General features: G+C 44.0%; 1 protein-coding gene across 2 annotated transcripts in view; it reads right to left on the bottom strand.

The window, feature by feature from the left end:
* LOC137563736 (mitochondrial inner membrane protease ATP23 homolog) overlaps nucleotides 1–27,107 on the bottom strand; it is an 82,913-nt gene that overhangs the window by 5,194 nt on the left and 50,612 nt on the right. The window contains exons 1-4 of one of the 2 annotated variants that reach the window (XM_068276605.1): nucleotides 15,208–15,334; nucleotides 8,940–9,032; nucleotides 7,141–7,476; nucleotides 3,184–3,309 (exon numbers count right to left, since the gene is read on the bottom strand). In XM_068276605.1, the coding sequence (XP_068132706.1) occupies nucleotides 3,184–3,309; nucleotides 7,141–7,476; nucleotides 8,940–9,000 (523 nt within the window). In that variant the 5' untranslated portion in view covers nucleotides 9,001–9,032; nucleotides 15,208–15,334. Of the gene's footprint in view, nucleotides 1–3,183; nucleotides 3,310–7,140; nucleotides 7,477–8,939; nucleotides 9,033–15,207; nucleotides 15,335–27,107 lie in introns of those variants that run through there. The other variant, XM_068276604.1, reaches the window with a different exon arrangement.

Genomic DNA, 27,107 nt, shown 5'->3' with positions numbered 1-27,107 from the left:
GTAGGATGAAAGCCAGGTCAGGGCGAGATCGTGAATGCCCATGGATTGGAGGGACTGGAGGAGTAGGGGATGATCTACTGTATCAAAAGCTGCTGAAAGGTCAAGGAGGAGGAGAATGGTGTATTTACCTTCAGCTTTAGCTAAGGCAAGGTCATTGACCACTTTGGTGAGAGCCGTTTCGGTTGAGTGGGCAGGCCGAAATCCAGATTGCAGTGGGTCTAGTAGTGAGTTGGCATTGAGGTACTGGGTCAGGTGTTTGTGAACCAGACGCTCAAGGAGTTTTGAGGCGAAGGGGAGGAGGGAGATCGGGCGGTAGTTGGAGGGTAGCGAGGGGTCGAGGGAGGGTTTCTTGAGCAGAGGCAGTACAGTGGCCTGCTTGAAGTCTGAGGGGAAGGTGCCTGTGGATAGGGAGAGGTTAAACATGGTAGTGAGGACTGGGGCCAGATCCGTGAAGTGAGGCTGAAGTAGATCAGAAGGGATAGGGTCAAGGGGGGAGGTAGTGGTATGGGAAGTCTGCAGTAGGTGGTTGACCTCCTCAGTGGTAGTAGGAGTGAAGGAGGTGAGGGGAGGATAGGGTGGAGAAGGAGTAGGTTGTGAGCAGGTGGGAGGTGAAGATTGAAGATTGGATATTTCCTGACGGATGGAGACTATTTTGTTGGTGAAGTGGGTGGCTAAATCTGTGGCAGAGAGGGAGGAAACAGAAGGTGGGGGGGGGGGGGGGTGGGTTTAAGCAGGGAGTTGAAGGTGCTAAAAAGACGCCGGGGATTGGAAGCTTGTGCTCCGATGAGCTTGGTAAAGTATTCCTGCTTCGCATGAGCAAGGGCAGTGTGGAACTGCTGCAGGTTAGTCTTGTACTGTAGGAAATCCTGGTTTAGTCGAGTTTTCCGCCATTTTCGTTCAGTGGCGCGTGTTTCCCTCTGGAGGTTGCGAGTATGGGTAGTGCACCAGGGCTGGGGGTTAGGGGGTCGGTTGCGGCGGAATATTGGTGGAGCAGCTTTCTCTAGGGCTGATGAGAGAATTTGGTGATACTGAGCTGCAGCAAGATTAGGACAGGTTAGGGTGGGGAGAGTGGAGGATAGGCCATGGAGGGAGTCAGCAAGGACGCCAGGGTTGAGCTTGCGTAGGTCTCGCTGCCATCGACCAGGTGGGTGGGCGGGTAGTTTGGAGGTGCCTTCCGTGAGGAGGTTGAAGGCGAGAAGGTAATGGTCTGAGGGTGGAAATGGTGCGATGTCGAGGTCTGCAATGGTGGTGGATTTAGTGAATATAAGGTCGAGAGTGTGACGTGCAGTGTGAGTGGGGGCGTTGGTGTGTTGTACTAGGCCATGTGAGTTGGCTATGGTGAGTAGCCGGGTCGCAACAGAGTTCTTGGGTTCAGTGATGGGTATATTGAAATCCCCGAGGATGATGGTGGGGAGGTCAGAGGAGAGGATGTGTGGGAGCCAGGAGGCAAGGTTGTCGAGAAATTGTCATGTGGAGCCCGGAGGGCGGTATAAGACTGCAACAATGGCTGGGAGGGGATTGTAGAGGCGGATAGTGTGGGCCTCAAATGATGTGAATTGTAGGGAGGAAGGTGGAGTGAGGACACGGAATGTGCAGGATGTGTTGAGCTTAAAGGGGCCCATACACTCAGCCGATTTTCTGGCCGACCGATCGATCGATTGATCGTTTGCAAATCGGTTGGCCAATCGACCGATCGATGGCCGATTTTAATCGATTTCGATGGATTTTCATCAAGCTGGCAGGATGGAAAATTTAGGTCGATCTGATGAGATTGCTTATCAGTTTGCATTGGCCTTAATGGAAATCTGATGGCAAAAAAATGCCATCAGATAGAATTCCAATAGATTTCAAACTGAAATCTATTGGAATTCTATCCTGGTAAAAAATGTTCTAAAAACGCATCAGATAGATCATCAGATGCATTTCTTATCTATCTGCTGCCAATCTGACGAGTGTATGGGCACCTTAACTCTTTCACAACTGCCAAGTAGAGAAAAGATGAGGAGCCTGAAAACTTGTGCCTGTTTCATGTCTATATCATGGAATTTTTAAATTATTTGTAAAAAGCGTGTCCTGTAATAAATTAAAAGACTTCAGTAATTGATTGAGATTGGTTTGATTTGGACTTTGTGGATTACCAATGTGGATTGGTAAAGTCATAATGACATGTGATGACACGATGGTACATTCATAATACAGTATCCATCATTGGATACTACATTTTTTGTTGCATGTCACCAATAGAGAGGTTTATGTGTGTCCTCTTGGACTGAATGCCCCACCCTTGTCCATTTACAGGACATGTTGTCCTGACAATACAAGAATTTGCGACACAAACCTCCATACCATGCCTGTTACTAAATGTATATATTTTCGTTGGAATCCCGATGTAAAGAGATACTTTCACCATGCCAAGGAAACCCACATACATAGCCAAACACAGTGGAGAGCTGAAAGAAGGGAGTGGCTGCATCATGAAGTATCTCCCTGTGTGCTGCTACAGTCCAGACACACCGTAGGAGCGGGTTTTCTTTTTCAGGGAAGGGGTACAAGTCATATGGGCATCTAAAGCTGATGTATAAGTGCATTGTTGCAGATCCACTAATGACTTTGCTTCAGCATATGAGCATGAATCTTTCCATCTCTGTGCAAATGTGTACACTTGTGCATGCCGAGTGCCATGAAGGTTATATAAGCAATGTTTGGAAATAATCGAGTGCTCAGTGATTTTCAGTTGTAATGACCTGCGCCTTACCAGTGACAGGCGGCTTGTTATTGTTCTTGGCTTGTTAAATATTATTTTTTTACCTCCAGCTTGACTCCTTTGCTGAAATGGACCTGCTATTGACTTTCTCCAATTTGCTCCAGTTTGTTGATTTTCTTCATGCCTACTTTTGCCAGCATCACTATGTCTGGCTTCAGGCCAGTTTACTCTAGCGTTTGCCAACGTTGTCGGAGACTGGTCTAACCTACAATACTTATATCCTTTCCTGTTGTGTGTTACAGCAATTTTTCCTCAACACCCAATCAGAGCAGAAGCTAATAATGAGCAGAATCAAGTATCAGATTTAGTTTGCCCAAAAAGGCACATAAATACTACAACTGTGCTGCTAATCAAGGCTTGGGAGCTTTACTTTTATCTTTTAAAGACTGCAGAATACTGTCCTCATTTGGTATATGTACCTGCTGTTCCTCTGCTTTTCTTCCTCCGCCTGAGAACAACACATAATCCCGCTAAGAGGCAGAAAATTACCACAGGCATTGAAAGACTGATTACTGAACTTTCATTTGTATAGCCATATGTTTTATCTGAAATAAAAGAGTAGTAAGTAGTAATTATGAAATGTTTCTCTGCAATTTCTGGTCACATTAAAATGCTGCAAATAAAAACATTTCTGTTTACTGTAATGACAGGTGAGCAAGATGTCTGCATTTTGGATATGAAGCTGCTGAAATCTTCTCCTTCGGTTTAGGTCTAGAACAATTTTTTGTTTTCAATCACTTTTATTTTGTTTTCAAAAAGAAAAAGAAAACAGTACACTATTTCAAGTCATAACCAGAACTTATGCAGTTATATTGCATAACTGCATAAGTTCTGGTTATGACTTGAAATAGTGTACTATTTTCTTTTTCTGCCATGCCTGTTAAGGATGGCAGTGCATCAAACATATAAGTTGGTATCCCCATAGCTAGAGAGTCACCAAACTGTGAAGTATGGGGGCTGTTTCAAACTATGAGCTCTATTCTAAGCGGGAATGATTTAAAAAGCACTTTGCTAATGTAATGCTATGTGAGTGCTCTCACTTGAGTGATGCCATTTTTTGTAAATCACTTTTCTAATTGCCGGCACTTAGAAGAAAGCTCATAATGTGAATCAGCCCGTAAGCTGATGACATGACAGAAGTTATCCATGAAAAAGCACTAGCAATCCTATAAAACTTTTTTTATAGAGCGAGAAACACCCACGCTAAACCCAAAGAAACAAAAGTCCCTATTTGGGTACTTACCTTGGGAAAGGGAAGCCTCTGAATCCTCCAGAGGCTTCCCCATCTCCCTCCTACTCACCGTTCTGGCTCAGAGACCCCCACAAGCTCAAGGCACTGACGATAGAACTCGCCCCCCCCCCCCCTTGTGCAGGAGCAGGCAGTTCGCACATGCGCACCATTACAGAGCCACAGAGCGGAAGCTCCATGTTACAGGCAGGTGTGGGCCCTCTACGTCTGGGCAGTGTGGGCAACCTATGTGAAAATTGGTGAGTCCCAGTACTGGAATAGAGGGATGGATGATGAAAGGGGAAGCCTCTGTAGAATTTTTGACTTTAGGATCTCCCAGGCTTCCTTTAAGCCTTGTTCATGTCCAGTTTGGTTCTCGGCCAAGACAACAGGTTGGAAAAGCCTGACCTATCGTGTATGGCGGCCCAACGCGCAGCCGAGAGATCTGGACCGTGGGATTAACTAGGCAGAATGTAGGCTGAGCCCACTGTTCAGCCATTCAATCTGCCAGCCCCATCGTGCACTGTGCTGTGGTCCCTACTCCCCCCTCCATGTCTGTACAGCACTCAGCCCCGAACTGTCACCCAAGGAATCGAGTCCCTAAAACTGCAGGCCATAGTAATTGTGCATGTGTAGGCACCTTTACATTCCCTAGTTCATTTACCAGGACTAATAGTTTTCATATTAAATTCACAAAGATTGATGGAGCTCCCAAAGATAGTAAAACATTGCAATGGGGACACAGGACAGCAATACCCTTCCCCTGCCCCCATACAATATTTTCTACCCCCTTTATATACTATTCAATATTAAATTAAAACCAGTTTCCTGGAAATCAGCTCTGAGGACCATATAAATATTCATGGGATCAGTTAAAAAGGGCGCCTCAGCTGCCTGTATGAAAAGGGCGCCTCTATAGACATCAATGTTATTTCTGGAAATATGGGCTAAAAGGTGGTGAAAAGGGCGCCCGAGTTTTGATATAGGCTACAAGCAGTCACCCCTTTGTAGTCCATATTTTAGGTTTTCGGCTACAGTAGGGCGCCCCTTTGTAGCCAATAATTTTTTCGGCTACAAGGATTTCGGCTACAGAAGGGCACTCCTTTGTAGCCCATATTTTTTCAGCTACAAGGTTTTCGGCTACAGTAGCACACCCCTTTGTAGCCCATATTTTTTATTCAGCTCCAAGATTTTCGACTACAAGGTTTTTGATTCGAGGGGGGGGGGGGGGGTCTTAGGATTAGGCACCACCAGGGGAGTCTTAGAGTTAGGCACCACCCGGGGGGTCTTAGGGTTAGGTACCACCTGGGGGGGTCTTAAGGTTAGGCACCACCTGGGGAGTCTTCGTAACAAAAATTGCATCCTGTTTTTTATCATCCTACAAGTTCCAAAAGCTATTCTAATGTGTTCTGGCTTACTGCAGCACTTTCTGCTATCACAGTCTCTGTAATAAATCAATGTATCTTTTCCCTGTCAGACTTGTCGGCCTGTGTCTGGAAGGCTGCCAAGTTCTTCAGTGTTGTGGTTCTGCTATGAACTCCCCCTTCCAGGCCCCTCTATGCACACTGCCTGTGTATTATTTAGATTAGGGCAGCTTCTCTCTTATCTTTTACAAGCTGGATAAATCGTCCTCTGAGCTGGCTGGGCGTTCACATACTGAGGAAAATCAGACAAGGGCAAAGCTGTTTGCAGGAAGAAACGAGCAGCCTGAAACTTCAGTGCATGAGAGATGCAGGGGGAAAGAAACACACAAATGATCTCTTGAGATTCAAAAGGAAGGGTGTATACAGCCTGCTTGTGTATGAATGTATTTTCTATGTGTGGACATACTGTACATCAACCTACTTCCTGTTTTGGTGGCCATTTTGTTTGTTTATAAACAAACTTTTTAAAATTGTTTTTAACCACTTTTAATGCGGCGGGGAGAGGCGAAATTGTGACAGAGGGTAATAGGAGATGTCCCCTAACGCACTGGTATGTTTACTTTTGTGCGATTTTAACAATACAGATTCTCTTTAAGGTTAGGCACCACCTGGGGTGTCTTAGTGTTAGGCACCACCTGGGGGGTCTTAGGGTTAGGCACCACCTGGGGGGTCTTAGGGTTAGGCACCACCTGGGGAGTCTTAGGGTTAGGCACCACCACGGGTGTCTTAGGGTTAGGCACCACCTGGGGGTCTTAGGATTAGGCACCACCAGGGAAGTCTTGGGGTTAGGCACCACCTGGGCGGTCTTAGGGTTAGGCCCCACCAGGGGGTCTTAGGGTTAGGCACCACCAGGGGGTCTTAGGGTTAGGCACCAACGGGGTTAGGGTTAGGGGAGGGTTCTGTGTGGGAGTATGGAGAAGTTAGGTCATAGTAATCACCAGGGGCTGTCTTAGGGTTAGGCACCACCAGGGAGGGGTTAAGGTTAGGCACCACCAGGGAGGGGTTAGGGTTAGACACCACCAGGGAGGGGTTAGGTTACGCACCACCAGGGAGGTCATAGTAATCACTTTTCTCAGCTATATCTAGAGCCCTTTTATAGCCCAACAAATTTTGCCTATAACAGAATCCTTTTTATAAACTAAAACTATATAGCATATATGGGCTACAACAGGTGCCCTTTGTAGCCGAATTTGACATATATGGGCTACACCAGGCACCCTTTGTAGCCAAATTTGGCATATATGGGCTACACTAGGTGCCCTTTGTAGCCGAATTTTCATATATGGGCTACACCAGACACCCTTTGTAGCCGAGTTTGGAATATATGGGCTACACCAGACGCTCTTTGTAGCCGGAGTTGTTATATGGGCTACACCAGGCACCCTTTGTAGCCGGAGTTGGTATATGGGCTACACCAGGCACCTTTTTTTGTAGCCGAATTTGTCATATATGGGCTCCACCAGGCGCCCTTTTTTCCAGGCGCCCTTTTCAAGTAGACCCATGTTTATTGAAGGTGTGTTTTTTTGTAGTTAAGCAAGATCTCACTGCTTATAATGCAAAACACCTAAATATGAGATACCAACATGATGCTACGCAATAAATATAACAATGATTCCCAATACATTTTTCTTATTTCTCACCTGTGTACTTTGAGAAACGGCCATGCATCGGTAAACAGCCATTTGTTTTAACATTTTGTTCAGTTTGTTTTGTTTTTAACTTACCTTTTATAACAAGCTCCACATGTGTGATTTGCATCTTGGTAATAAAAGCTAAACATTCATATCTCCCAGTATCAGACACTTGTATATTCTTTAGTAACAGAGACAAATTTCCTTCGGGAATCTCTTCATAGAAAATCTTTGTGCGTCCTCTATATCTCGCATCTTGAAACGTCTCTTGGAATGATCCCTTAAAGTAACGGTATACACGAATGTTTCCAGGTTTAAAAGTCCAATGAATGTTTACTGCTTCATATGAAAACTTCTCCTTATATGTGATGAAGCAAGGTAGAATCACATCTTCACCTTCAAAGCCAGAGATTAATTCAATGGCGTCAGCTGAAAGACAGTAAATTTTCAGTCTTATGCCAGGGTTTAAAAAGGAACTGTAGTGAAAATAACAATGTATGCAATTTCTTTTTTTTTTTTTTACAATATTCTTTTATAAATTATTTAGTCAGTGTTTGCTCATTATATAATGTTTCCTCCTCCGATTTACATTCTGAAATGTATCACCTGTGGCAACATATTTTGTCCTGCCAAGTATACAGCTGTGCTCCCATGCCTGAGTGGGCATGACCGCTATGTGCAGTCGCAGGAAACCTCACGCAGCGCTTGTGCAGTAGCACTGAGCTGCTCGGACTTGTCTGCTTCCCTGTATTTAGGTAAGTGTCTATTTTGGACACTTTTTTCCTACAGGTACACTTTAATGTGGAAAAAGGGTTATAAAGCGAGGTTGTACTTGAATAGGGGCTGCATATGGTTGCATAATGTAAGCATCATTCATGACCCCCGCCATGCCTGGTGGGCACAATACTGTTAGTAACAAAAAGACAAACTACCTTTCAGAGTTGTAAATGTATCTAGTATATTTGGATTCACATATACCTTAGTGCAATAACACTGAAATATTCTCTTAAATTCCCTTAGATTGAAAACCTTTGGGAGGGTTCTCCATTTCTTAGTGTATTCTGCATGATCGTGTGACCCCATCATTGTGCCCCTACCTAACCAGCCCAAAATAGCATGATCATGTATCTTGTACCCTGCTTGCTTTGCTTAACTTTGCCCTATATTGTATAACCTTGTTACGTTACGTCTGTCATCCTTTGTACCACTGATACATGTATTGTACCATTGTATGTATTTGTTGTACCATTCTATGTATTTATTGGCACTTTATAAATACAATACATAATAATTTAATTTGTGAAATGTAATCTATGAATCACATTTTTCCCACTTTGCCCTCATGGCAAAGTTCAGATTTGATCTAAATGGGGAATTTCCTGCAGCATACCAGTCTGCAGCTCAGCTCTATTCTACAAATCTGCCCCGTTGCTTTTGCTTATCACAGGAAAAAAAAGCCAAATTAGTAGGTGCACAGATGATAGCAAATATACGTTTCTTGGCATGCTGGAGGGTTACAATGTGACAGAATGTTTTTGTCGTTAAGGTGCGTACACACGCATTACCAGCGGCAACGACGAGTCCGCTGGACCCTCAGCTGACAGTAGAGCGTGTGTACGCGCTGTCGGTGGACTGATAAGGCTGTTTCTGAACGATCCGCTCAGCGTCTCTTTTCACCTTTTGTCACTAGGATAAGGGATAATCTGTCAATGATAATGCAGACAGATATAAACATCTGTAAGACATACAAAATGCAAAATAGAATTTTTTTTAGCTAAAACTTTATTTAGACTTTGATCTCATGGACACCAGGCACCAGAGGCCTGCAGCAGCTGTAACATACCCCTCTTGGTAGTGATTTGTCAGGCCTATGGAAAGATCAACAGACATACCTGAGTGCGATAACGCTATTAAGAGAAAGAAATTTGAAAGCAGATTCCTTGAGCCAACCATATCAGTTCTACTTCTCTCTTCTTTGTAGAAACCTAAGGTTTAAAAAGACATTATAACATTATGGCTAAATAAACACAACAAAACAAAAGAAGTTCAGACACAGAGTTTATCACATAGCAGTTCATTTGTTTGCCGTGTGTTTTGGTGGCACCTCTGAGTCAACGTCAACATAATTTCTTTTAATTGGCAGGACAAGAAATATGATTTGAGCACCAGCACTTGACTATTCTATAGCCAAGTGGCATTTAAAGAAGAACTCCATTGAAAATAATGTAATAAAAAAAGTGCTTCATTTTTAAAATAATTATGTATGAATGATTTAGTCAGTGTTTGCCCATTGTAAAATCTTTGAAATCCCGATTTACATTCTGGCATTTATTACATGGTGACATTTTTACTGTTGGCAGGTGATGTGTCTGCTGCATGCTTTTTTGGCAGTTGGAAACAGCTGCAAACAGCTGATTCTCACAATGCAACAAGGTTCACAGACAGGAAACTGCCAGGAGTACCACAGTCCTCAGAGTTTCTTGTGGGAGGGGTTTCACTACAATATCAGTCATACAATGCCCCCTGATGTTCTGTTTGTGAAAAGGAATAGATTTCTCATGTAAAAGGGGGTATCAGCTACTGATTGGGATAAAGTTCAATTATTGGTCTGAGTTTCTCTTTAACAGCTATAATGTACCATTGGGGCACTCACACTAGGCTATTTAATAGCCAGATGCTGCTGCCTAAATAATACAGTGTAACTGATAGCCAGTTCTCGGCTTACATCCAGAAATCTGGATCCGGAAAAACTGATGCAGAGCTAGTGGGAATAGGCCCTAATATCAAGCCCTGTACTTACTATAACTGAAAAACTCCCTGGTGTGGGAGTTTGTCTAAATAGTGCGCTGGGTGAGAATTATGTGCCGACAATCACTGGAAAGCTCTTCAATCAATGTGTGGAGGTCACTGACATGGGGTCATTCAGTGAGGTGTTAATTATTAATCAAGAATCATAAAAAAATTCCTTAACCTCCCTAGCGTTCTGGACGAGCTGAGCTCGTCCAGAGACACTAGAGGGCACCGCTCAGGCCCTGCTGGGCCGATTTTGATAAAAAAAAATGTCAAACACGCAGCCAGCACTTTGCTAGCTGCGTGTTTGCTCCGATTGCCGCAGCTCGCCGCCGCTGCGCCGCTACCCGCCGCGTAGTAGGGCCCCCCCTCCCTGAGACCCCGTGCGCAGCCTGGCCAATCAGTGCCAGGCAGCGCTGAGGGGTGGATCGGGACTCCCTATGACATCACTACGTCGATGACGTAATTCCGTTCGTCGCCATGGCGACGGGGGAAGCCCTGCAGGAAATCCCGTTCAGAACGGGATTTCCTGACGGCCATCATTGCCAGCGGCGATCGGAAGGGTGGGTGGGTTTCGGCTGGGAGGGGGGTATCATGTAGCTAGCGCTAGGCTAGCTGTATGATTAAAAAAAATTAGGTTTAAAAAACCATGCAGCCGTGCAGCTGCGCATAATCAGAACGCCAGGGAGGTTAAAACTGAATTGTGCATTTTTTTTAACCTATTTATGTGAGTAAATATATAGGTAAGGGATACAAATGTACCCCTATTTGCATTTCCCCTGTGATGTGCCGATATCTGGGAGCCCCCATAATGTTAAAGGGGGCTTTAAGATTCCACTGCAAGTAACTCTCTGGGGCCTACCGCCACATGCATGGTGGTAGTTACCTTCCCCTCCTCCTGGGCACCAGAAGTGAGGATGAACCTCCCAATCTGGGACAATCCCAGGAAATCCGGGATGTTTGGAAGGCCTGGAGGAGTAGTGACAGAGCAAGTGGCAGACTGGCCGCAACAAGAACTTGGTTATCGCTAACGCATACGTATGACCTATCATCTTCAGCTATTCAATAATCAAACACAAGCGCCAAAGTAAAGCACCTCAGCTATGTAATAACCACGGTGCAGTATTCAGCTACTTAATTGCCAAATGTTTCTGATGTCCAAATTATACATGCCACATTTGGCTATATCTATACAACAGTTGAAATGGTATCCAGATAATACCCATTAGCCAGTGCAGCTGAAGACACACACACACACGCACACGCACGCACGCACGCACACACACACCTTTTGTCTGTGTGAATGGCAATCAGACAGTGAACAATTGGTAAAATATACAACAATCATACTCGTAAATTGAACTCTGACAGCTGTAAGTGCATCTCATACAAACATTTGTGTGGGCATGGAATGAAGACATACAATACTTTAATCATTAACTTATATCGGGTATACTCCCAAGCACATTACACCATAAACAGTATAATATTAACAGAACCAGTATTTACTTCCAGTAGTGTAGTGTGGGTAAATATGAAATAAATTGGAACACATCATTGACAACAGATATATATATATATATATATATATATATATATATATATATATATATTATTATTATTTAGTATTTATATAGCGCCGACATATTACGCAGCGCTGTACAGTGTATATATATATATCTTGTCACTAACTGTCCCTCAAAGGAGCTCACAATCGAATCCCTACCATTGCCATATGTCTATATTATGTAGTGTAAGTACTGTAGTCTAGGGCCAATTTTTTTTTAGGGGGAGCCAATTAACTTATCCGTATGTTTTTGGAATGTGGGAGGAAATCGGAGTGCCCGGAGGAAACCCACACAAACACGGAGAGAACATACAAACTCTTTGCAGATAGTGCCCTGGCAGGGATTCGAACCAGGGACCCAGCGCTGCAAGGCGAGAGCGCTAACCACTACACATATATATATATATATATATATATATATATATACATATTAACATATAGTAAGAAAAGTCAGTAACATTTTAGGGAATTTACTCTAATCCTGATGCAGAACACTAATGCTGGAATCACACTATGGTCCATATCATATTTTCTTCTGAGTTTTCTCCAGGGAGATATTTTCAAGCTTTACCAGTATCAAATAGAAGGGGTGATCTGCACCGAAACCGTAAAGGTAGCCATACATCAAGAGATGATGAGCAGATTCAACCAAGAGAGAAATTTTTGTCTAATCGAATTTGATATGAAAGAGATCTGTCAGCTGGCCATACACCACAGGCCAATTCCCGATAAATTTCATGCTGAAATTGAGCCTTGTGAGGCCGCATCTGACAGCCTCGCCACCCCGATGCTGTCTGACGTCACACACGTGTGCCCTTACTAGGAAAACGCGTGGGGGGCTCGTGTATGCAGAGGAAGAATCCCGGAAGTAGAGGAGGGACAAGCAGAGGCCGTGGACAGGTAATGTATAGCTTGCACGGGGCACAAGGCGGGACATTTATCATTAGGGGGACAGCACCGGGGGTTTCGCTACGTTCATCGATTGTCCCCAAATTGCACGCTGTTCCCGCTGTGCATCCGATCAAGCAAGTCAGCCCAGCATCTTGCAGCATGCACGATCAACAATGCGACCAATTTTCGACCCGAAATTGGTCGCATTGTGGGTCGGGCATGCACTTGGCAGCACCGATTTTCATCCAATTCGATTATAATAATCAAATCAGATGGTCAATTGGCTGCCAAGATGCTTGATCTATGACCACCTTAAAGAGAATCTGTATTGTTAAAATCGCACAAAAGTAAACATACCAGTGCGTTAGGGGACATCTCCTATTACCCTCTGTCACAATTTTGCCGCTCCCCGCCGCATTAAAAGTGGTTAAAACAGTAAAAGTTTGTTTATAAACAAACACAATGGCCACCAAAACAGGAAGTAGGTTGATGTACAGTATGTCCACACATAGAAAATACATCCATACACAAGCAGGCTGTATACACCCTTCCTTTTGAATCTGAAGAGATCATTTGTGTGTTTCTTTCCCCCTGCATCTCTCATGCACTGAAGTTTCAGGCTGCTCTTTTCTTCCTGCAAACAGCTTTGCCCTTGTCTGTAATTCCTCAGTATGTGAAAGCCCAGCCAGCTCAGAGGACGATTTATCCAGCTTGTAAAAGATAAGAGAGAAGAGAGAAGCTGCCCTAATCTAAATAATACACAGGCAGTGTGCATAGAGGGGCCTGGAAGGGGGAGTTCATAGCAGAATCACAACACTGAAGAACTTGGCAGCCTTCCAGACACAGGCTGACAAGTCTGACAAGAGAGAGAGAGAGATAAGTTGATTTATTACAGAGACTGTGATAGTAGAAAATGCTGTAGTAAGCCAGAACACATTAGAATAGCTTTTGGAACTTGTAGGATGATAAAAAACAGGATGCAATTTTTGTTACGGAGTCTCTTTAATAGTGTGTAAGTAAAACCTCAAAAGGTAATTACAAAACCAACTGCTCCAAGGAAGTGAGGCTCAATAATACAAGCACCACTATATAAGTCACAATCAATAATCACATTTTATTAGACATAATTGACATCATAGTAAAAACACCTAAAATGTATATTTCACTTCTCCAGCTTATTATAATAATATCAATATCTTAAATATACCATGATGATGACCTGAGACCTGGATAAAATGTGTATCCTGGTGGTTCCAATTCGGACTCCACTCTCAGATAGAAACCTGGGTTCCGAATAAGAAAATAATGTGCAACGATCTGGTATCTATATGGTAAGACAACCAGTATATCAATGCATAACGTAAATGGCAATAGCTGTACCCACACTAAATGTATACAGGTGCCTGTATACATGCAGATCAAAGTGCAAGAGTGCTATGGCCCAATAGAACCACAGTGAACATAACTCAAAAATAATAAAAAAAAAATATATTAAAAAAAAACAAAAACACAGTAAAAGAGAAGCCGTGCAATTAAAGTGACTGTTAATATGACACTGAGAGTGTGCAAATAGAGGTAGGAACAGCATACAATGGATTAGGCCCACAGAACGTGCTAATAGGCACCGGTAACAATATATAGGATTTGATTATGACTAATATAGTGGTGCTTGTATTATTGAACCTCATTTCCTTGGAGCAATTGGTTTTGAAACTTTAGCAGTAAAATACCAACAAAGCTCCCATCATGCAAAAAAATGCTCAGAATAAGTTTGATATTACTTTTTTCTTTGTTTACCTACTTTTTAGTACTTTTTCAGTTGCTAACTGCTGAAAAGTTATTTTTAGATACGATGAAAAATTATCTCCTGGATAAAACTCTGGAGAAAAGGTTAGTTGAATAAGGCCCTATGCTGAGTGGTGCTGTGTGCATATTACCGTATATGGATGCACTGTACCATTTTAGGATCTGTTGTAGACTTTACTGCCACTCTGACATTAGCAGGTGTCATCGGGTAAATAGCAAAGCAATCTGTTGTCTTGAACAATGCACGCAATCAGAATTTTCCATTGAGGACTCAGATGAGTGTGTCCATAAAAAATCATCACATTCTTTGACCCATATATTTGGGTCCACTAACAACATCAAGAGCCTTCTGCAACCCTCTTCAAACTATTCAACCAAGATAAAAAATACAGTAAAAACAAAAACTGCATCACTATGGAAAGTGATGCCAACATGGTACAATACCCTACTGCTACTACTATGGAAAGTAACTTCTAAGGTGCTTGTCTAAGCTTTTTCCAATGGGGACAGGGATGCCTCTGCTACCTGTCCCAGCTCTGCTATCCAGAGAAGACAAGCAGGCAGCAACTCAATTGCTGGCAGGGGATGTCTGTATTGCATAAACAAATGTATTTAAAAAATGTTTTTCAAAACTCAAAAAAGAATTATGTGTTTCCAGTGGGTTCACTGTTGAGAGTCCCAGAGATGACCCCTAGTGATTGTGTGCGCAACAGGAAATGACCTCAGAAAACTGTGAATTGAAGGATTTCCATCATTCTCATTTTGATCTCCAAGATGCTGTACATTTTCCTTCAGACATGCGGTGGACTTGCAATGCCATTTTGCTGCATTTGGCTGCCCTCCCAGAGCCCCTGAAAAAAACTCAGCTGAGTTTCCCTCATTAACATTGATTGTGTTCAGATTTGACGCCCTTCAAACCACCAAAACTTGACTGTTTTGAATCAAACAGAGGTAATGTAACTCGTATGTATAAGCAACACTAATGTTAAGTTGCAATATAGCCATTTGCCCAACTTATTAAATTAAGCTTGTATTTTGCTTCTGTAGTACCCTGATACACCAGGGCTGTTTTCCCCTCATCTGATTGTAATTGTATCTTTACTTACAGTTTGCAGTTAGTTTGGATTTTCCTCTTGTAAACGTTCATGGAGTATAGAAGATGTTTTCTCTCATGTTGTGCTCTGCTTGAATCATCAAGCCTGCAAGCCTGAATGAAAGTCTGCGAAATATGACCTTCCGTCATAAGGCTGCTCAAGTAAATAAGGAAGTACATGTTTCTGAAGCAACTCCGGGAGTTTCCTTTACATGTCTGTACAACGAATACTAACAGATGTTCTTATCATTAAGGCATAATGCTATGAAAAACCTGTTTTACTGACATCCACAATCTTTAAAAAAAGAGGTAAATACCTCTATTTTTGTTAAGAAATAACAGTAATGATGATTAACATATCATTAAAAACATCCAAAAGATGTAATTGTAATGTCCATACCTAGGATTGGGCAGGCAGGACTGAACTTGGGAAACAGGCAGTGAGGTGCCAAATATGTATATGGCAAAAGTTGGCATGGTCACATACAGCGCTAGCCATTTGATAGGTGCACTTCGGCAGTACCTGCAATACAAATAGTTTGGGAGTAGATGCTTGGCTATCATATAGCGGTTATCATACGGTTATTAGCTCATGAAATGGGGATTAGTTCAGCTACACTGTAGCTAAACAAGAATAGCTGTAAGGATGGTAGTCAGATCATTTGTTAGTTCGGCTGCACTGTAGCCAAACTCGCATAGCAGTAGAGTGGAGGGTAAGTGTAAGGGGATAGGAAAATGTTTGGCTAAAATAAAGCCAAGCTCCAAAGGTGAGATTAGTGTTAGGCATGGAGTAGGGACAGAGAGGGAGGATACTGTTAGGCAGAGAAAAGGGAGGTTAGTGTTAGCCATTGCCAGGAAAGGTTAGTGTGAGGAAGGGAAAAGTGTTGACATTACAGATATTTTAAACATATCCCTTGCAATCTATTTTAAAATATGCCCATTTGCCTATTGCCTAGAAAGGTGCTGACATCAGGAGCCCCCCTAAGTATTAAAGATGGTTCCTAGACTCCACCATAAGTTTCCCATTCACCTGTCTTTCCAAATCTCCACCCCTCCCTCCTGCATTCCTGCACCTCCATGAGAATTAGGGGAGGATGAGCTTCTTTGCCATTGCTCTTTTGTGAAATACCCCCAATGTGTATTGACCATGTGGGCTGTAATTGCTCACAGTACAGAGCCTTACATTAGTGGGCTCCAGATTCTCTGCAGAATACCAGTCTGCATGGGGGAAGCAGTGAATTTGACTTACGGGTCACACTTTTTATTTTATAACACAAATTATTAATCTTAAAGTGACACTGAAGTGGAAAAAAAATGATGATATAATGAAATGTATGTGTAGTACGGATAATTAATAGAACATTTGTAGCAAAGAAAATAGTCTAATATTTCTATTTTCAGTTACCCCGTATATACTCGCTTATAAGTGGAGAAACTTAGGTCTGATCTACTTTTGTGAAGTGTGTGTGTGTGTGGGGGGGACTTATACTCGCATCAGACCTAAATTTCGGACTTGTAGCCGAGTATCAAGTGTCCCCTCTACTCTGCATTTGCACCATTCTGCCATCCTAGTATCAAGTGTCCCCTCTACTCTGCATTTGCACCATTCTGCCATCGTAGTATCAAGTGTCCCCTCTACTCTGCATTTGCACCATTCTGCCATCCTAGTGCTGCCAGCCAGATTGTGTGTCTCTGCTTTAGTCAGATGCCTGGGTCACCAAAGTGCAGCTCCCCCCTGAAAGCTGTAGAATGAACTGACCCCCGCTCTTACAGCACGGGATGCTAAACAGCCGGTGGGGGCATACCTCCCAACTTTTGGAGCCAAGAAAAAGGGACACGAAGACACGCCCCTGCCACACTTTTAGCCACACCCCCATTTTCAAAACCACACCCCTTATAGTTTGCAGCTTCCCCCTCCATCCTACACAGAGATTGGCACATGGAGCGATGTTAGGCAAGCTATTTAAAGAATAATCACAGCACACATATGTGATAAAGGATATGAATTAGAGTAAACAGCTCTACATGAAGAGTTATGAATATATTAAATAAGAAAATAAAGACTGAAATGTGCAAAATATTAAATTCATTATTTTTGGCAAAAAACTTCACATATCAGAAATGTTAACTCAGTGCCTACAAGTTCATAACTCTAGTCCCAGGACTGTAAATGCATAAAATCACACAGCTATCCCTAATTAAGGATCTTGTATCACAATATGGGTTATTAATAAAAGCAATAGCATAGAGCAGGGGTAGGGAACCTATGGCTCGGGAGCCAGATGTGGCTCTTTTGATGGCTACATCTGGCTCACATACAAATCAACAGGGGTTGATTCACTAAGCTACACTGCTCAAGCAGCGTGGCTTAGTGTGGCAGCGCAAATAAAATTTTCAAAGTAGGCACGCTACTGCTGTAGCATGCACTACTAACTTACTCACACTACCCCAAAACGAATGGCTGCTCCAATTGTTCCACTCTCGTCTTGACCCTGTCAGGTTCAGTGACTTTGTAGGATGAGATCCCCGCACTTTAATTAGTCCAATAGGCAGCCTATTGGGCCAAAGTGCAGGGATTTCATCCTACAAAGTGAATCAACCAAGTCAGCTAGCTATTTGTACAAGCTGTTAGTCGGTATTTCTCCTGTCTGGCTCTCAGGGAAATTGCGGATGTTGCTAAAACCCAAGAGAAGCTGAAGACGTATCTGACATTTCCGCTGCCCGGCAGATCAACTATATACACATCACCATGGCTACAGGGACGTGAGCCCTCTGCTGCTCATGCGCACTGCCCCAGTTTGGAACATATTGTATGTCTCTCACAAAATTACATTTTAAAATATGTGGCGTTTATGGCTCTCTCAGCCTAAAGGGTTCCTGTCCCCTGACATAGAGGAATGCAACCAATATGATTGATCCATACAGGATTTCTAGCACTCCACAAGCATATTAAAAGGTAAGATATCCACTTCACTATTCAGATGCTCTGTAACCAGATAGCCAGGGTAGAGATCTCTATATCTCACTCTCTATCAACTTCAAAGAAGTTCCTTGCTGAGCCTGGAGTTTTATGTTGTTGTGATGCTGATGAAGTTCAGCATGAGGCAAGGCTACAGAGTGTGATATGATGCATGGATTTTAGTGTTCTCTGCAAAGACTCTAGGCAGTGAAATAGTTAACTGCAAACTCTCCTGCTCTGTGAAGAGGCCGGGACATTTGACCTGTGCCCAGGGCCGGATTTGTACTTTTTACCGCCCTAGGTCAGCAAGCAACAAAGCGCCGCCCCCAGCATACACACAATATCATATCACCGATTGTGTGATCCACTGAGAACAGTCAGTGACATGTCTGTTATGTGCTGCAGAAGATAACAGTGCTATATAAATACTTAATATAGTAGGACATTAGACTATGACTACTGTAGGATTAGATTGTGAGCTCCTCTGAGGACAGTCAGTGACATGACTATGTACTCTGTAAAGTGCTGCAGGAGATGTCAGGGCTATATAAATACATAATAATAATATGGTAGGACATTAGAGTATGACTATGGAGGATTAGATTGTGAGCTCCTCTGAGGACAGTCAGTGACATGACTATGTACTCTGTAATGTGCTGCAGAAGATGTCAGTGCTACATAAATACATAATAATAATATGGTAGGACATTAGAGTATGGGGTAGGGATTAGATTGTGAGCTGACAGTCAAATTGAAAAGAGAGAAAGAAAGAGAGAGAGAGAGAGGAAAAAGAGTGGGAAAGAAGGAGAAGAGGAAGAGAGAGAGAGAGAGCACAAGATGGGAGAGTAAAATAGGGAGAGAGAGTGAACAAAATAGGGAAGAGATTAACCAGAAAGGACAGAAATAGAGAACAAGAGAGTGTGTGGGAAGAAAAGTTTGGAGAAGGGACGGAGCTGTTAAGCCCCGTCTACACGGGGAGATGTTGGGGAGATGTTGTGGCGATCAGCGGCCTCTTGCGCGTCCCCGAGCGTGCCCGCCGCGTCCCCGCTCGCCGCGCGTGCGCCGCATTCGATTCCCCGCTCGTGCCCGCTCGTCCCCGCCGGCGCCGCTTATCTCCCGCACGATTCCCTGCCATTGTCCCATCGCGGGGATCGAGCAGGGAATCGGCGGTGCGGAGATCCGTCCTGTCGGATCTTATCAATCGAGCCGCACCAGCGGCTCGATTGATAAGGAGCATCGCGGCCGCATCTACGCGTGTAGATGCGACTTAACACATGTGGAGTGACAGAATGGACAATAAATCATTCAGCAGCCGCTGGCAATCATCTTATCTTCGGTATACTGAAGCTACCTAATCTGATCGCGGTACAGGTCAGTGTGAAAGATCTTATCTATTGTAGCTTTTGATCTTGTACCGCTGGTGCTGCCTGGCTCGGTGGCACAGAACCATTAGCTCGGTGGCACAGAACCATTAGTGATCTATGGCCCCCTTCCCCCCCCCCGGGACTGGGAGCTACAGCCAGGCAACATGATGCGAGTTGCCTGGCTGGCTGTGTCCATTGCTGCTTCTCACTGCCTCTACCTGCGACCTGCCTCTCCGTGATCAACACCTGGCAATCATGTCTCTGAAAGGTGCCCCAGCGGCCAAGTCACATGATGCCTACCTACTACCAGCCAGTGTAAATAGGAGTGCAGGCCAAGCCACTCCCCCCGAGCCGTGCTATTGGACTCCTGGAGGATGTAAGGGCTGCAATTGGCTGCTGACAGTGTGTGCAGAGGGCGCACACAATCAAGCATTGCCTCCAGCTCTGCTGTATGTAACGCTACGATGACGGAGAGGGGGCAGCTGTTTATTTTTCAGCCATGTGTGAGAGAGCTCCCCTGCCCGTTCAGCCAGCCCACGGCCGCCTGCTACTAGCGCTAGCCAATTCACGCTGAATGCAGGGAGGCCGCAGGCGGTACAGGTCCGACTGCAGAGTGTGAAGGAGGAGGAGAGCAGAGAGGACTTGGGGTAAATGCAAGCTGCCGCTGGTGGCCAGGCAAGCCGCGGGCGGCAAGATCATACAGACGCAACGCTGTTTATTTACTCTCTGCCCTGTAGCTTGCACACACTTTACTGCCCCTCAGCTGCCCCCAAAAATGTTTAATTTCTGGCGCCCTAGGTCATGGCCTAAGTGGGCTTGCCATAAATCCGGCCCTGCCTGTGCCCTGTGATGCCGTGATAAAGGCTACAAATCGTTAGTGCCACAGCAAAACTGTGACTGTGGGGGTAGGAGCCGCTCAAAATCCCCTGTTGTACCTGATGCCTCCTTTACTGCTCTAACCCCGCTGGCTGCTCGTAAATCCTCTGTTCTGGCCACAGGTCAGTGTGCTCGCTGGCTGTCCCTAGTGGGTGCAGCTTCCTTCACTACACACAGACTTGGCTGCCCTGCACAGTGACGTATGAGGAAGTGGATGAGGGGATCAGAGCAGCAGACACATGCTGGATGGGAGCTGAAGCCAGCGTGTTCCAATGATTTGTTTATGGAGGCTATCAGCGGTGACAGCTGCATCCACACTGAGGAATTCACTGACAGCCTCTGGAGCTGACTTCACCCACCCTGCATTTAACTAGCCAGCACCTGAATGTACAGTGAAAGGGCCAAACTGGTAAAGTTGACAGAGCTGTTTATACAGCCCTGAGCACTCAGGCTGGAAACTGTAGTCTTGTTTCTTTGAGCAGCACTGGGCTTATCTTCCCTGGCAGCTCCTGTAAAGTGTGCTGGTGCTTATCATTGTTTTTCTAACCCAGGCAAGATACTTGAACCAATTAACACCTTATGATCTGCAAGTATGTTTCCAACTCTGTGCTGCTGTTAATGTTATGTATTAACACATTAACAGAAGCACAATGTGGGGAAGATGCATGGAGATCATGCAGGGTTGCTCGAGGTATCTTGCCTCATACATGCCCACTGTTAACATCATTTATTATACTGACAGATGGTTTGGACTTGACCACTACTTTGCTGGGTAGACCTATATTTGAGAAATTAAAAAATGCCAGCTTAAGAGGGTCAAATATTGGAGTCGACTTATATACGAGGTTGACTTGTATCTGAGTACATACTGTATCAAAGTTAGGTTCAGTCCGGCAACCACCGAAAGTGCATGTGGAAACAAAAACGTTTCCGCTCGGTTGCCCGGACCCTCTGGATCTGGGTGGTCGCTCTCCTCCTTAGGTCCTGTCCACCGGTGGGCTACCGGTACATCTTTTGTATTCTATAAAATATGTGACCTGCACCTGCCAACTATGGGTGATTTTAGGAGGATCTCTGTATCCAGGTATTAATTATTGCTAGCATCTCATTAACTCAGATTCAAATGACTTCAGCTGGAAAACCTGAACACAAAGGAAAGAGTACAAATACTTACTGGCCTTGGGGGCGCACAGATGGTGAGGTGTCATTATTTCAAAGTTAACAGTGCTTCATTACTTGAAGCTTTAAATTATTACAGAAAACTACCTAATAAACTGTGCATAAATGCTCATGTAAAGGCTTAGTCAACAATCTATTATAAAGGAACAATGACAATAAGTCTTGGTGGCCAGGTTACCCTGCTTATGCCAGGTAACATGATATAGCTGGTACTTAAAAATATGAAAAGATAGATCAAAAAAATATGTTCATTCATTTTAAAATCACAGGCAATTGGAAACCTTTTATTAATTTGATTTTCACCAAGGATGAGATTCAGTCACTTGTCGACCCCTTTAAGCCCACAGGCTGGTATTGTAAGGAACACCTACGAGACACTATCGGTCCTCTTCTATTGACTGCATGATAGGTAGTTGGATTATCATTCCAACCGGTGTTACTGCTTTTCATTTTTTCTCGATCACCTTATGAGAGAGCTATCGGGATGGGAGGGAAGGGGATGTGAGGGTGGGATAGGGATTGTTGAGGGAGTTTGCTTTGGTGTATAAGTTTCGATTTTACCTGCAGGCGCTGATTTAACATTGCCTCCTAGGAATTTATTATGAAGCTTTTGCAAATCTATCCCTGTCTTGTGTGACAATGTTACGATTCAACTGATTCGCAGTTGCGTGATTATGCATTTGATGTATGCTAAAAATCTCAAAAATAAAATAAAAAATACAAATGTTTTAAAACAAAATCACAGACAACAAACTGTCAATAAGTGATATCAGTAGGCAGGGGAATAACATTTGCCCGTGACCCCCACCATTGTTGGGGGGGGGGGGGGGAGGCAGTCTGGCAGAGCAGCAGCAGAGCATTATACATTACCTACTCCAGGCCGATTCAGTGCCCACTTCCAACATGTCCGCATGGAACTCCCGTCTCTACTGCGCATGCGGCCACCTAATTAAATCTCCCCTTCCGCTCCGGCAAGTTTCACTATATACCGGTGTGACGATATGGGCGCACCGCCCACAACATGACGCTATCCTTAGTGCGACGATCTGGGGGCACCGTCCACATTCTTATATAATGAATTCCCCCAAACCTCATTGGGCACCAGACACGCCCCCTGCCTGTACTTCTTCACCAGCCCCCATGCCCATTTGCAACATGATTGGTCAATTTGACCAGTCACAGGTATTTAACAAGCTGAGAGCACCTGCACCAGTACAGAGGCGCTTAGCGTTATCAAGAGACTACACTGGTAAGTCCTACCGTTATACTTATTAATGAATATCACTGTTACTCCCTTTCTTAGTTTTACGTCAATATCGGCCCTAACACTTGTTTCACTTAGTTTGCCCCTCCCACATGTGTTTATAGGTGTATGTACATGCATATGTATGTATGCATATATTTGATATCTCATATATTGGCAATTCCTCCCTTCACATCCCTTTGACACCCCACCACCTTAACGGACCCACCAATTCCAATACCGCCCTATTACGCACAAACTATTACGCTAATATCAGCCCCATTATACCCACCCCCCACTCTCTGTATCCGTTTATCTTCATTATCTCACTGGCAGCATATTAGATACAATATTCCCACAGCATGTATAATTATTATCATCATATACATATTCCGGATTGAAATACAAACAGTGGTCTGATGGCGCTTTATTTTGTCTCTGGTTTTACAGTTGTACACTCCTCCTTATTGCCTGAGGAAGCAGGAATATACCTGCAAAATGCGTTGCTTTGTATTTTTGGAGTATTTTAATAAATGTATCTGTTTGAAAATTGACAGTTTCATGTCTGCTTCGGGGAGGCACGTCCATCACTTCCTCCCTTGAAAATTGTAAAGTTTTTAGCATATTTTATCCTGTTGGCGCCTCTGTTCTCCTTCTAAAACAGGCTGCTATATAGGTCCTCTTCCGTTCCTATTCAGTTTGCAAGTACCGTGCAGCCTGCCTATCACCATGTGTCTTCCATCCCTGTCACATGACTTGGGACTGAAGCAACATGGTGATTGGCTGGCTGCATGACACTTGCAAACTGAACAGGAAGTGAATATGGTCCTATATCACCGCTGGAAGCAGGTAATGTATAACACTCCACTGCCGCTCTGCATTGTACAGGACTAGGCCCCTGTAGCTCCCCCCTTCCCCTATGATGGAGGTTGTGGTGGACCAGCCAAAAGGTCTGTGTGTGTGTGGGGGGGGGGGGCTCTCCAGAAGTAGTTAGGCCCTAGTCAGTAGGTGAACAAATTGCCAATATTCAAAGAAAACTGGCAATAACACACTAGTATAATGCACATAATTGAATTTGTGTATGCTTAAAGCGGTGGTGGATTCATGCGATGATTGCATAATGATTACCCACACACTGATTGCAATATAATTTTGTGTTCAGTTGTGAGTTATGAGCTGGTGTACATTTTTATGCCTAAAACACGTTTTATTTTTATTTCCATGCCCCTTACCCATATTTTACTTTGCAATAATATACATTTTCAGGTATTTCTAAGCAAAAATAAAAATATGACATCGATATTACTTCTCCTACTTGTTTCTAGCACATTTGTGCTTATTGTTGGTTCAAAAGTTTCATAAAGAGAAGATAAAAACGTAAGACAAGAAAATTAAAAAGGTTTTGTGAACCAACGCCATAGAAAGGAATAAATCCAGACAGTGCTGCTAACTTTTCTCCATTCCATGGACTAATAAAAAACACATTTAAGCTTGAGATTCACATTAAACTTGTTTTGTAACAAACTTTTGAAAGATTGCATACAAAGAAAATCCCTCTTTTTCTTTAGTCCTTAAACATATTGTGCATCTGTTGCATGTTAATATGACAGTGAAACTGAAAATGAAGTGCCTTGTTTTCCATAGACTTTGTGATAACATATGTGATACATTAATAAGTAATAGTCTAGTTTTATTGGTGGAAAAAAACCTTGTAGTTCTAACATTTGTCTCGATGGACCAGATGGAAACAGAAACAGATGGAAGATCATGTCTGGCACTAGCTGGGAATTCCTAAGCATTGCTGATAGTAATTCCATTAAATTTAGCAGCTGTATGGGTGACCTGTGTGGCACGCGGCTGACAGAGATAGAATAAATGTTTAGCACGAAAAAGTTCTATAAAAATGTTAACTTGATTGCTTACTCCAGGGTATGTCTCTGTAAATCCTCTATCTTTTATTTAACGTATTCTTGGCTCAGAAATCCAGTAAGTTGAAATACTTCATTTGCTTATTAAAGTTAGGACAGGGAGACGGACAGTAAGGAGGTAAAGCATGGGAATGATGCACGAAAGGCCAGTAAATTTATTGCGCACAAGCAACACAGAGATTGTACCGGTACTAATGCCGGGAGAGCAGCGCCCATCATGTAATTACCGCCATGCTGGGCCTTTCACGAGCAATGTGCACATTACCCTGGTAATGCGTGTCGCTAATACTGTAATAGGCACTGCTCGTCTGGCATAACTGCCGGTGAAAATGCCATGGGCTATCTGTGCACAATAAATTTACCAGCCTTTGGTGCATCAGTGTGAGAAAACGCGGAAAAGGCGGCGCGTGTACTGACAGCAAGGCAGCTGATTCCGTGTCCAACGCAGCGTTCTGCACGTGGAAGCATGCATCTAGAGACATGGCAGAACGCGGAAAAGCCGCCGCCTGTAACGACAGTAAGGCGGCTGGTTCCGCGTCCAGTGCAGCGGTTTGCACGCAGCAGCGTGCAGCTAGTGTGGCTGAACCTGTTAGTTCACACAGGTTTAGGAATACGCGCGCGTGCTGAAAGGCAGAACTTTTATGATGGCCAAGGAGGGATCAGCTGACCAGGCCGGTCAGCTGACCTCAGAGCTGGTAGCCATTGGTTAATCACTTCAGGGTGGCGCCAGAGAGCAATGCACTATATATGGTTACTGCTGGCTACTCTCAAGTTGTCTGCCGTTGCGATCACTACGTGGAAGCACTCAGACCTTAGTCAGATCCAACAGTGTGTTTGAACCAGGAGGACCTGGGAATTCACACTGAGCCAGATTACTTGTGTTATTATTCTGTTATATTTCAGACTAGTTCCAGGGTGTAGAGACCACAGACCTCACACCCAAGACTAGGGAACTTGTGTTATCATTCTGTTATACTTCAGACTAGTTCCAGGGTGTAGAGACCACGGACCTCACACCCAAGACTAGGGAACTTGTATTATCGTTCTGTTATACATCAGACTAGTTCCCGGGTGTAGAGACCACGGACCTCACACCCAAGACTAGGCATTGTTTGCTATTTGTTATGACCTGTTGCTTTCCTGATTATCGCTCTGCTTTCTGATTCGGTACCACACATATCTGATATCTCGTTGCCAAACCCTGCCTGACTTGGATACTGAATCAGCCTTCTGTCTTTGTACTTTATCTGTCTGTGTGTTGCCGACCTGGCTTGCCCGACCTCGAGAGCTATCTCTCTCCACTTAAGAGATAGTCTCCAAGATCAGTCAGTGACATCCACCTTCAGGTGTCACTCACTATCTGGTCCTTCCTACCTTCAGCCTGACTCCACCCCTTGGAGAGTCTCAGGCTGCTGGAAGGTTTCTGTACCCTCCATAGCAGTATCTTCTGTACTGCTTAGGGTCACCTGTTCATCAGGTGGGTTGCTCAAAGTCATACTGTTACACCAAACACTCACCATATATTTATATCTAGAGGTGTCCAGAGGTTAGCGCTATATCTGTATTATTGGTGATTCTGCAGATCATCCATAATCAGGTATACTGTAGATCTGTATTCTTGGTGATACTGCAGATCACCAATAATCAGATTCTCTCTGCGTGCAGACACCGATCGTTACAGAACGGCAGACCAAACCCAAATGGACGCACTCAACAGCCGTCTGGATGCACTCACCACTTCGGTGGAAAATTTCATCCGAGTGCTGGACGATCATCAGATCCAGATCTATGCCTTGTCTGGGTCTGCACAAACCTTACAGACGGCTGTAGATACAGTGCGATCTCCTCTTAGCACAGACATACGCATGTCTGTACCTGGAAGGTTTTCTGGCCATAAATCTGACTTTCAGAACTTCAGAAATCGAGTGTTATCGTACTTTGAGTTGAGACCTAATTCTTCAGGAACGGTAGCACAAAGAATTACGTTTATTAAGACTTTGTCAGGGGATTCCCAGACCTGGGCATATAATCTCCAGCCAGGGAAAGAGGCTCTAGCCTCGGTTGACGCATTTTTTAAAGCCATGGCTATAATTTATGATGATCCGGACATTGCCTCTACCGCTGAGCGGAAGCTCAAGACTTTGCGGCAGGGCAGGGATCCGGTGGAAGTTTACGCAGCTGAGTTTAGAAAATGGGCAGTTTCAGCTAGATGGGGCTCATTTGCGCTCCTAGACTGTTTTCTATCAGGACTGTCAAATGCGGTCTCAGAGCTAATGCTAAATCATCCTGAGCCGAAATCTGTCGATGAGGCCATATCTTTGGCCATCAGGGTTGATCGTCGCTTACGTTACCAAAGGCAGACTC

Source organism: Hyperolius riggenbachi, chromosome 3 (genome assembly GCF_040937935.1).
Source record: "Hyperolius riggenbachi isolate aHypRig1 chromosome 3, aHypRig1.pri, whole genome shotgun sequence".
Classification (NCBI taxonomy): Eukaryota; Metazoa; Chordata; class Amphibia; order Anura; family Hyperoliidae; genus Hyperolius; species Hyperolius riggenbachi.
The sequence above is the reverse complement of the archived record's forward strand: the minus strand, read 5'-3'. Positions and strand labels throughout refer to the sequence as shown.